Below are 12,716 nucleotides of genomic sequence, written 5' to 3'. Positions count from 1 at the left end.
AAGAAGTTTACTGTGGAAAACTGACACTAGAGAAGACAGCATTACTCAGGGCTTTGACGAGTCCACAGTGCAATAATTACACCATTAAGATGTGGGTCCTATGGCTGCCCTGACTCTTGGTTACTATATTCATCATGTGAGTGGAGGCAAAGATAAACATAACCGATCTTTGTAAGTAACCCTCTCCTAGTTCTAATGGAATGGAATTTCATTTAAAACACTGAAATCTATCACTAAAAATAGGTATCTGGGAAAAAATCTAGAACAGAGTAGTAATTTCACATTATCCACACCCAAAAAGAGGCACCAACACTGTTACATACAGCAGAGTACAGCAGATTAACCTTTGGATCTAGAAAATAAATTCTCTAAGAAGTGAATCAATACACAGTTTCTTCACAAATTTCCTTCTATGATGTAACATCCCTCAAACAGGGAAACAAAAGCAACTACTGCCATATTCAAAGATAAAAGTATTCTATTTTTGCCTCAATCTAAAAGAAGCCACATCTTTGATAAAAAGTTTGAAATGAGGTAAACATTATGAATTCAAACTTCAAACACTATGATGAAATTAAGATGTCTGTTAGCATGTAAACATTCCCTTCACCAGTATTCTCATTCTAAGAAAAAAATCTGAGATTGTTATATCTTAATTCTGGAAGAGCCCAAAAGAGCCAATAAATACATAAACTTGACCAGGCTCCATACTCACTTGGGGACCATGAGCCTCTGGTGGCCCCTTTTTTCCTTTTATGAATAAATACATAAATAAAACTGTTGGGTTTTGTCTTTTTGTTCTCCTTTATTCTCAAATTTTTTAAAAAATAATTATTTTTGCTTGTTAAAAAATATTCATCATATATCTATACTTTTTCTTTAATTTGTCCTAATTTTATGAAAAACAAAGGGATTTTACACTTTTCTTGTTTTCCATTTTAAAAAATATAGAATTAAATATACATCCATTGTTACTTTTTAGTAGTAATATTAGAAAGTATTAGTAAAGATACTGACTTATCAACTAATCATATAAACAGCTGTTACCAACCCAGGATACATAATGTATTTCTTTGCCTTTCACTTTCATATACATTTACTTACAGTCCTTAAAAAGTTTCTAAAAGACTTTTTTGCTTTAATATTCTATACGTCCATCTTACTGAAGTTAATCTCAAGGGTCAGATGCTATAATAGGCAGCACTGATTTCCCAAGAAGGTGTCTAAGCTGTAAACTATTTCTGAAAGACCAAGGCTTACACATGCAATGTATCTCTCAGAGGACCTACGATTTCATATACAGTGTAAGCTCACTGTTATGAGCCTGTTATGAAATCAACTTAAACCAACATTTTAGAACATTAAACACATTTAGAACATTAAAAACATCCACTTCCTACTGTTAGAAGTTAGAATGATATGATGTGCAATTAAAAAAAAAAAAAACAAAACCAAAATTAAAAGCCCAACCATAAAAGCACACTAAAGTTTCAGGACCTTTAATGCAGAAGAGTGCAAAGTCACAGTCAGGACAAGGGCCAGGTTTCCTTCAACCTAGAAAAAGCCAAAAGTTCTACCAAAATATCAAAGTAATACCCCATTTGACATTTTCCATCAAACTTCCCTGTCAAAAAATACATTATCACATTATCATCACACTTCAAATGCATAATATATTTTTATGTAAATGTTACTTTATGTAGACCAATAATACTATGCATGCATAGATCACTATGCCACTTACAAAGTAATGTCTTTTTCATATCTGATTTAATCTTCACAAATACCCTAAGAAGTAAGGCAACCAGCTATTATGTACAATGTACACAGGGAAACAAAAGAGACTCATAAATTATGTGCTCAACATCATTAAACATCCTTACTCCCAATCCAATGCTCTTTTTACATGTCATCACATTGGTAACATGAACTAGAAGGTTTTAGGATTGTGATTTATGGACAAACACTAAAGAAAAATTAGATTTCTGATTTACTGTAATGAAGGAGGAAAATCTTTGACTCACGTTACTCATTTTTTAATACTTCCTTCAGAAAACCCTACTGGCCCTTCTTTAAACACACACCAGAAGCCCTTTTTTAAAAAAAGAAAATCCCTAAACTTACCAGTTAACTGCAATCCTTCTCACATTATAGGGAGAACTTTCATCTTAGAACTCAAACTGTAAACTTTTTTCAAGTTTATCTGATGCAATACATTGGACATATCCTTTGAAACACATTCATATCTCTAAATTGTTTTAATCTAGTCAAAACTGTAAAACTGCCACAAGGAAGTTCTTGAAAATAGAAGTTATCACATACATTATGGCAACTTCCTCACCTAACCACACATAACATGCAAACAATCCAGCCTCTAGTAGTTCTGCATTGTTAGATGAGTCTGCATTTTCTGTTTTAAGATATCCTGGGCTTAACAGGCCTTGCTGCTGTGTCCATGTTCTTTACATGTCAGAAACTACTGCTCTAGGATCTTAGCAGTTCATACTCACCTAGCTTTTTTAAATGTTTATTTAACTTGGATAAGAATACAACTACACAGTCTAGACTACAGTACCGTGGAAGCAGTTAGTAACTCAAACATGTTAATCAATTATGTTTCTTATGTCCAGTACATGGACCCAAATATCTAGTAAGATATTGAGGCAACACAATACACAAAATATACAAAATTAAAAAGTACAAAATAGTGAAAAGGATTTGGAATTTGAGGAGGAAGCAAAGCTCCAAAGAACAACAATCTAAGAAAATAAAATATGACTACTATAGCTTGAAAAACAAAAAGCTTTAGAATGGATCTTTTATTAACAGTTAATGGACACTTGGAGTTGAGGTTAAATCTCAATTTTTCAGGACTGATCATTGCAAACATAGATAGAATATTCCTATAGAAGACCAATGTGACCCTTTCCTTATGACAGAAAACCAAATGTGGGCTAAATAATGTGCTTCTTTTCCATGCATAACAGACATATCCATAATAGAAAATAAAACAAAAGTAAGCGTAATCCAAAATATCAGACATATTAAACATGGTACTCAAAGTGATTCAATGAAAACAAGCTTTAAAAGCCCACATTTTGTTACTGTTTAACTTCTTTATTTCCACTGGCAAATGCTTACAAATAATAAATTCAAATTTTCCCTATCTCCAGATCTTTTCAGATTAGTATGCCCATCTTTTGTCACCTGATAGATTTACAGGAATAATCAAGATTGTACTGCCTTAACGCAAGACTAAGCACTTCTGTCATTGATTTTATTGTACAAAATGAAAACAGATTTAAAAATAAAAGATGACATGTACAAATAATAAGAATTATTGTCATATGTGAGAGTTTTTTTTCCTTTTAATCCACCTAACGCCCCTTCTGCACAAATAATTTACATTCAAATTGTTACTCATATAGTCTGTGGATGCAATAGCAGGAGCTTTGTGTATGTTTTTTGTTGTTCCTTGTTTGCTTTTTAAAGTAATGTTTAAAAGGTTAACTGGAATTGCTGCTTAATTAATTTCTTTTCCATAGAAAATTTGGAAAATACCAGAAAGTATAAAGAAAAAGTCATTTGTAGTTTCACCATCTACTCACTGTTACAACTATCCTTTGAGCTTATTTCTGATCACTTCTAGCTTTACAGTTTACACAATTAGAATTATACTATTTTCTAACCTGTTTTCATTTAAAAAGTAATAATTCCCACACCCTTGAATATTATGAGTATGATTTTTTAATTGCTTCTTTAATTAGAATCCTATTCTTAGTGTAAAGGGTTAAAAATTATGCTTAAAATACCTTACTCCCGTCCTTCAACTTTACGATGAGAGCTCAGCAAAGAATAGTAAACCATTCACACTAGCGTTTAAGGTGGGATAAATTAGATCCCTCTGAGAAATGTGGGACCTAATAAGATTCAAACCTTAAACTATGAAGCACTAACAAGGATTTCAAGCGTTATCCAATGGATGTAACCTTAGCGGAGGAGGCAAATCTAAAATTCGCAGGACTCAAGTAGTTACCTTTCTTGCTACAAGAGAGCCTCACGTCGTTTCTACATAAAGCAATTGTGAAACAGTGCAAATTTCACCCCCTCAACAAAGTACCCTAATTGACTGAGTTCATTACAACTGGCGCTCCCAATGGCAGAGCTGGATTCATTAAACAGAGATAAATATGTAACGCATACAAGGAATTGTGTGGACAGCTGCTACAGGGGAGTTATCCATCCATTAGGAAGACCATACTACAGTGGGTTGGTGGATGGGGAAGAGGGTAAGTAAGAAAGGATATTTGACCACTGTCAGCCTGGCGTATAAGCAGAAATCTCAGCCGCATTATTTAATATTTAATCTTTCTATTCCTGGCATCACGGGGCTCAAACGTCACCAAAAAAGATGGACCGAATGAAAAACCCGGCCGGGTGACGCACGTAACATCTTACCATATGGATGCTCAACAATCAAGACAGAGAAGCGCCCCAAGCCAGCCCGGTGAAGGAAGGAGTGTCCCCCGGGTTATAAACTACCCCACGCCCCGGACACGCCGTTCGGGTCTGCCAGCGGGCATCTGAGGCTGCAGGACCTCGCCACCCGACGCCTCAAAGGCCGGCTCAGGCCCGGGGGGCTGCGGACTCGCGTTCCGAGACCACGCGCGCGCCTGCACACACCAGGCTCCAGGAGTCGGCCCCCGCCGGAGCAGACCCCAGTCCGAGCAGCCCCAGCCTCACAGAAGACCCCGCCTCTGCCTCCGGCAGAAGAGGGTGCTGGTCAGGGCCCGGACCGGTGGCCGCTACTCCTCTCCCGGGGTCCCAATCCGCCCAGGGCCGTACCTGAACGAGCAATGCCACCTCCGCCCGACTGCGCTGACTGTCGCGGTGGCGGCGGTCACAGCTCCGAGCACAGTGACGCCTCTCTTAAAAACAACAACCTGCTCGCAGGCGTCCGCAGCCGGGAGGCGGTGGCCGGCGGAGCGACGCAACGCATGCCGGGACTCGTAGTCCCGCCTGCTCCTCATGTCGGGCGCCGGAGGAGGGAAGAACTACGACTCCCGAAGAAAAGTGCAGCCCGCCGCTGCCAGGCTGCAGGAAGCTAGGCGGGGCAGCAGCGATCCTCACAACATCCGGGCCCCGGCGCTGGAGAGGCGCCGCGGCCGGTTGCTAAGGAGACGGGCTGCTCTGACCACTCTAAAGGATTCGCGGTTTCACCCCGAAAGCTACTCCCTGGATTAGGCGGATTAGTCGGTACATACTGATTCAGCCAGCGGATCACGTTCTCTTCGCTCCCTTAACTGGATGTAGTAAAAGGCCGCGTCCCCTGGATGCTCGCTGGTCTTCTTACCATCCGCTGCGGGGAAAGACTACGTTTGCCGAAAAAATAAGGAAGATACCGAGAATGACCGAGTACGACTGGGTGGGTTTCGGCAGAGAGCTGAATGTTTTTGACCGCTGGTACTCCTTGCTGTAAATTTGAGCATCGCCCACCCCCCGCCCCCGCAAAAAAAAACACACCTTTTTAGGCAACCACTGGGCTATACAGATGTAATTGTGCATTGCATTGAGCCAGAATTGCCTCTGAAAATATAAAAATGATTGGGGATGCTATGCAACTCGTACCCCATTGCAAACTGCGGTGATGGCTGTAAATGAAAAAAATGTACCTTGTTAATTTTACATTCTTACACTGTGCCTTGTTCAAAAGGGATAGGACCAAAAAAAGGATATGTTGCCCTTGTATTTACTGTTGGTGGAAGCAGTAGAAAGTTAAGGTTTAAGGTTAAAGTTAAGGTTTTGTCCCTCAATTGTGGCAAAAAAAAAAAAAAAAAAAAGATTAACAAGGGAGATGATGGGCCTGGGCAGAAAGAAAAAGGTACCCCAAAATTTGACTTTTGGAGGGTTTTTTTATTCGTTTGCTTTTGGTGTTGCTCTAGTTAACATCACTTGTGACACAACACCAAAAAAGAAAACACAAATTTTAATTTTACAATTACAGCTTCCATAAAGGGCATTTTCATTATCTCAATGACTTATTCTTATCTTTTTTTAAATGTGCATGTGTTTATAATGAAGAACTTTGAAAAGTCACAGTGGCTTGACTTTCTGTAATTCCAGAGGAGACTGAAAAGTACATTAGTGAGAAAGCTAATATCTATCTATAGATTTTTATTCTTTTCAAGGCAATTTCACAGTGTAATTTTAAGACAATTTTAGAAAAATCATTTACAATTTTAATTAACCTTTTTATCCTTAAGTAATATTTGCTGTGTAACCTGGCAGAGCATTTAAAATAATCCTTTTGTTATTCTTTGTATGAGGCTGTATGTTTTTAATTGTATCTAGTTTGAACTCTATATTTTAAGAATATCAGATTTGAAGAGGGTGAAACCCAAATAAGAAAACTACAGTGAGGCCATGAATAAAGTAAAAGCCATGAATGTTTTTTTTTTTAAGATTATTTATTTATTTTTGAGAAAGAGACAGCCGGGAATGGGCAGAGAGAGAGAGAGAGAGGAAAAGAAAGAATCCCAAGCAGGCTCCACACTGTCAGCGCAGAGCCTGACTTGGGGTTTGATCTCACAAATGTGATCATGACCTGAGCAGAGATCAAGAGTCAATTGCTTAGACTGATTAAGAGTCAGAGGTCAAGAATCAGACTGAGCCACCCAGGTACCCCTTGAGTATTTTGTTTCTAAGTCTATAAACATTTGTTAATTATCCTGGAAGTCTAAAAAGATTTAGGTAGACACTTAACATTTCCAGATTGTGTGGTACAAATTATGCCAACAAAGTTTGTCTTCTAGTTTGACTGGATTTGGTTTTCTGTATTATATTTTGGGCCAATGATCAGAATTTAGTAGCAGGTGATTTGATGAAAGAGTACTCTGTGACTGAGGTTGCTATGGGCAACCTGACTGGGTGTCCATAAAGTATATTAGGGTTGCTACTGTTTCCTACAAGTTACAGGGCAGCCGCCTTCCAACTAAGAAGCTTTTCCTGTGCTCCAGAAACCTACACACTTTTTAAAAAAATGTTTTTAAATTCATTTACTTATTTTAAGAGAGAGCAAGCATGAGCAGAGGAGGGGAAGAGAGGAGGAGAGAGAGAATCCCAAGCAGGCTCCACACAGTCAGCATAGTGCTCGCCTTGGGGCTCGAACCCATGAACCAGGAGATCATGACCTGAGCTGAAATCAAGAGTCAGAGGTTTAACCAAGTGAGCCACCCAGGCACCCCCAGAAACCTACACATTTTGAGAAAAGCTGACCTGTTGAGATACCATAGGATTCTGGTGACTTGCTATTATCCAGTCTACTGTGATATTTTTAAAAAACACTAATATGCAGTGTCACAAAGAATAAGTAGCAAGATCTGATGAGGTCTACTTCTAGGTTTGCCAGCTTCCTACAAGATTATGAATATACTGGGGCACCTGGGTGGCCTAGTCAGTTGAGCATCCGACTCTGACTCTTGATTTCAGCTCAGGTCATGATCTTATGGTTCATGAGATCAAGCCCCTCATGGGGCTCTGTGCTGACAGAGTGGAGCCTGCTGGGATTCTCCCTCTCTCTGCCTCTCTCCTGGGATTCTCTCTCTCAAAAAAATTATGAATATGAAGTATTAGTAAACTGTACTATACAGTTTATATATACTATACAGAAATGCAGAATCTCTGCCCTACCCCAGACCTGAGTCAGAATCTACTGTTTAACCAGATTCCTGTGTATTTCATATGTACATAAAAGTTAAGAGAAGGACTGTACAATGTAGTGTTATTAACCTGTAAACTTTAGAACTGAATTCTGGAACATCATCCATATGCACTGAGGTATATCTGAAAGAAATGATAAAAACTGATTCCATTTATATCACTTCAATTGTATTTCATTTTATCTCCATAACCACAGGAACTATGGCAATTTTGTTTTGTTTTTTATTAATTTATAGATGATACATAAACAATCTGCTATTTAACACAACCTTTAAAAATCAGAGTTACAGTACCCTGTCAACTACCATGAAGTTATTTAGATATAATAATGTAACTTCCTATCTGGAAGGATTTAGATCTTACATGTTCCAGAAGCTGCCAAATATTTTTATTTTTATATTTTTAAACTACCAAAATTTTTTGCCTATTTAGATAATAGAACATACTTATTAACTTATTATAACTTATTAACTTGTCACAAATAAAGGGCCTTATCATTAGTAAATATGCATATCCCTTTATGCTTTTTGAATAACAAAATCACTTAGATCTGTTAAAAAGAAAACCTGGGGCCAAGGTGGAATCACTTGCCCCCAGGATAGCAAACCAAGACTTAATTGCAGTTTAAGCCACTCCATAAGAGGAATTTAAAACCAATCAATCTGGAATTTTATAGTCAGCACCAATCAGGTGATCTGTCACCTTGGTTCACCCTCTCCCTCCCCCAAAGGAAAATGAGGTAATCTGCATGATAAAACCCTCTGTCCTTTCCCCTAAAGGAAGGTGACCTTGCCTGAAACAATCTTTTCTTTTGCTAGTAACTTATCCTTCCTATGAAAACCTTCCATTTTGTACCACTCCTCAGAGCTACCCACCACTTACTTGATGGGATGCTACCTGATTCATGAATTGCTTAATAAAGCCAATTAGATCTTCAAATTTACCTTGTTGAATTTTGTTTTTTAACAGTTGCTATTGCTACATTTGGAGGGTCCTGATATCTGAGTCCTCAGATTAGAAAACAACCATCTAATCCAGCTCCTTCCTTTTATATTTATAGACAAGGAACTTGAATCCTGGTAAAATAATTTCATCAGTCATCTAGCTATTAGTGCTAATATCAGAACACAGAACTGGTGACGCCTAAGAGGTGCTCTTTACAACTCTTAAAGCAGAAGGTACACAAGTAGCAAGTTTCCCAACTAGTCTGTTGGGAAATAAGCCATGCAGGTATGATTATGGCCCTCTCTCTACCCACACTCCTTTGCCTATCTCCCAGAGGCCTCTTTAACTCCTCACTATGGCTTAGCCACAACTTTCATAACATCATCTAGGGATCAGCAGCTTAAGCATCTCCTGGGACTTTGTTAGAAATGCAGAATCTTTGCCCTACCCCAGACGTGAGTCAGAATCTACTGTTTAACTAGATTCCTGTGTATTTCATATGTACATAAAAGTAAGAGAAGGACTGTACAAGAGAACACTACTATGGATAAAGGACTTCTAGTTTCAGATAACTTCTCCATGTTATTAGTAGGTAGTAAAGCACTACTAAGATTTTGTTCCTGATGAGACAAGTTAAGAAAGAAGCAGGACTTAAAGGTGGCTGGGTCAGTAGTAGCTGGAGGTTCCAATGAGATAAATATTCATAAAATAACGTTCTAATTCCCAAGAACTGAGCAATGAAGTTTTTCTGAGGCCAAATATTAAAGTCTTTCAGCTCAAGATACCAAGACAATAGAACAATAACCAAACACTTCAGACCTTTGTCAATTACAGTATCAGTCTTTAAAAAAATGAATAGTTAACCTGGAGAACTTAAGAAGAAAAAAAAAAGACCAGCAATTTCATTTCTAACACCTATGTTTGCAACAGGGAAATTTACAGTAAGAAAAAGGCTTTTCCCTTTATTCAAATACAGCAGCAAAACAAGTGCTCTTGGGTTGGATTTTCAGGAAGATCCAAGAGTTCTCAAAATTATTTAAAGAAGCTCTTCTGAAAAGTTACTTTGCCTTATGAATGTCATTAAAACAGGCACAGCATGAGAACATAGTATACTACTTTGTGATACTACCTCATTTTATAAACTATAAATTTACAAACTTTACAAGTTCTGTGGGATAAATGGAGTCATTAGATGATAATTAAAAGAACAAATAATCCAGGCTCTCTTATTTTACAAGCAGGAAACTGAAGCATAGAGAATCAGACTTACCCAGGTTCTCACGTTCCTGGCAAGTCCAGGAGGCCAGACCCAGCATTCCAGTGCTCTTTTCACTAAACTTGATTCAGATTTTTAAATCCCTTATTCACAGAAAAATACTTCCAAAAAGTTTATTAAGGGCTCTCTTCAAGTAGAACATTAATAGTTGACTGAAAAGTTGATTGAATATGATTTATAGTACTGTTACATAAAAAGGTAGCTTTTAAGGATGTTATTATGAGGAAAAGATTTTAACTCAGGTTAATTTCAACTTGTAGCGCCTTTTTATTTTTCAAGATTATAACCAGTCACAAGTACATCTATTTTTTTAATGTTTATTTATTTTGACGATCACTTCACATAATTAAGGTTATTTTTGTGGCAAGAACATTTAAAATCTCTCTTGCCAATTTTCAAGTATATAATATAGTAATGTTAACTATACTCACCATTCTGTAATTAGATCCCCTGAACTTATCCCTCTTATAACTGGAAGTTTGTACTCTTTGACCAATAGCTCTCCATTTTCCCCCATCACCCATCCCCTGGCAATCACTATTCTATTTCAATCAGTTTGACCTTTTTATTTTTAAAAAAATTTTTAAGGTTTATTTTTGAGAGAGAGATAGCAAGCAGGGGAGGGGAGAGGAGGAGACAGAATCCCAAGCAGGCTCCATGTGGTCAGCACAGACTCCGATGTGGGGCTTGAACTCATGAACTGTGAGTTCACGACCTGAGCCCAAGTCAGCCCTCAACCAACTTAGCCACCCAGGCACCCCTCAATGAGTTTGACTTTTCTAAACTTTTAGATTAATATATATGTGAGAATCTAGTATTCTTTATCTGACTTAGTTCATTTAGCATAATGGCTTCCACGTGGTCCAAAATGGCAGGATTCCGAATCCTTCCTTTTAATGGCTGATTAATATTCATGTGTGTATGTATACATGAGAGTATAGTATACTACATCTTTAGCCATTCATGCATTAATGGGACACTTAAGATTGTTCCCATTTCTTGGCTATTGTGAATAGTGCTGCAATGACCATGGGAGTGCAAATGATCTCCTCAAGATAGTGCTTTCACTTCTTTTGGATATATAACCAGAACTGGGATTGCTGGATCACATGTTAATTCAATTTTTAATTTTTTGAGGAACCTCCATACTATTTTCTATAGTGGCTACACCAATTTACATTCTTACCAATAGTGCACAAGGGTTCCCTATTCTTCACATCCTCCCCAATATTGTCCAATATTTTTGACACTAGCCATTCTAACAGTGAGGTGATATCTCATTGTGGTTTTAATTTGCATTTCTTTGATGATTAATGATGTTGAACACCTCTTCAAGTACCTGGTGGCCATCTGTGTGTTTTATGTGTGAAAAATGTCTATTCAGGTCATCTTCTCATTTTTTAATCAGATTCTCTTTTGCTATTGAGTTGTATGAGTTCCTTGTATATTTTGGATATTAACCCCTTATCAATATGGTTTGCAAATATTTTCTCCAATTCCGTAGGCTGTCTGTTCATTCTGTTGCTTCTTTTGCTGTGCAGAAGCTTCTTAGTTTGATGCAGTGTCATTTGTTAGTTTTGCTTTTGTTGCTTATGCTTTTGATGTCATATCTAAAAACTCTGCCAAGACCTAAATCAGAGCTTTTCCCCTGTGTTCTTTTCTGGGAGCTTTATGGTTTTAGGTCTTACATTTAAATCTTTCATTCATTTTGAGTTAATTTTTATGAGTGGTATAAGACACTATTGTGTTAAGTTTAATTTTGGTGGGGTTTTTTTCCCCCAAAATTTTATAATTGACAATAATTTTATATCTTTATATTTTAGGACAAGAAAAGTGCTTCAGCTTCAAATTCAGACACAGAAATGAAACCTGAACAACTTCCCCCTTGTGTGAACCCTGGAAATCCTGTGTTTTCATGTATGTTGGACCCAAAGACACTCCATACAGCTACCTCACTATCAAAACCTAAGATGATTATGTACAAAACCAGTTCAAGTAATTATGGTGAATTTTTACCTATGCCACAGTTTTTTCCCTGCAATTATAGTCCAAAGGAACAAGTATTTTCAAGCCATATCAGAGCTACTGGATTTTATCAAAATAATACTCTAAACACTGCACCTGACAGAACCAGAACACTTGATTTTCCTAATTTTCAACACACTCTATGAAAATATATTCCTGTGTATATTTAAGAGAAAATATACTCAGGAAAAGTGAGTTCTAAATCTAAGGCTAGAATACCAAATTTGGACTAGAAAAGCATTTGAATTAGTTAAAAGAAAACTTTTAAGAAATAAAGCATTTGAACTGATAACTGAATGACAGTGACTTCTTCTTAAATTAAAATGTGTTCAAAATAGAATAAAAGGTGGATGCGTTTTAGTACAAAATAGAATAAAAAGTAGACACATTTAGTACATTATTTAGTACATATTCTCCAAAAGTTTCAAAAGGCTTTAAGGATCTCACGTATCCACTGAATATATTTAACAAGACAAAGGAACACAGGAGCACTAAGAAAAAAAATTGAATTAAGGAAGACTGACCAGTAATTTCCCAGTTTTCTGTTATTTCAACTAATGGCTTAGAACCTGGGGGAATGTTAGTTTCCACTGCTAGGCCGGTAGAAGAGAGGACCTGCTATTCATTCATTCATTTGGCAGGTATTTATAGAACACTTGCTAATGACAGTCACTAATGCAAATGGAACACAGAAATAAAAGACAGTCCCTTTATTGTTTCAATGAGTAATATTTTAGAGGAATGAGATTAG

The 12,716-nt window shown here is 37.2% G+C and overlaps 2 protein-coding genes across 5 annotated transcripts in view; one reads left to right on the top strand and one right to left on the bottom strand.

The window, feature by feature from the left end:
- CCPG1 (cell cycle progression 1) overlaps positions 1 to 4,936 on the bottom strand; it is a 42,071-nt gene extending 37,135 nt beyond the window's left edge. For 3 of the 4 annotated variants that reach the window (XR_006218623.1, XM_042988805.1, XM_042988807.1), the window contains exon 1: positions 4,846 to 4,936. The gene's annotated coding sequence lies outside the window, so the exon portion shown is untranslated. The remainder of the gene's footprint in view (positions 1 to 4,845) is intronic. The other variant, XM_015537447.2, reaches the window with a different exon arrangement.
- Positions 4,937 to 5,076: 140 nt separating this feature from the next.
- Positions 5,077 to 12,254, top strand: CB3H15orf65 (chromosome B3 C15orf65 homolog). Its single transcript, XM_007081867.3, has 2 exons — positions 5,077 to 5,425; positions 11,764 to 12,254. Exons 1-2 carry the CDS (start codon positions 5,408 to 5,410, stop codon positions 12,109 to 12,111), a joined length of 366 nt encoding a protein of 121 aa, XP_007081929.1. The 5' UTR covers positions 5,077 to 5,407; the 3' UTR covers positions 12,112 to 12,254.
- The last annotated feature ends 462 nt before the right edge of the window (positions 12,255 to 12,716 follow it).

This window comes from Panthera tigris, chromosome B3 (assembly GCF_018350195.1).
Source record: "Panthera tigris isolate Pti1 chromosome B3, P.tigris_Pti1_mat1.1, whole genome shotgun sequence".
Lineage (NCBI taxonomy): Eukaryota > Metazoa > Chordata > Mammalia > Carnivora > Felidae > Panthera > Panthera tigris.
This window is presented reverse-complemented; position numbering and strand designations above follow the sequence as displayed.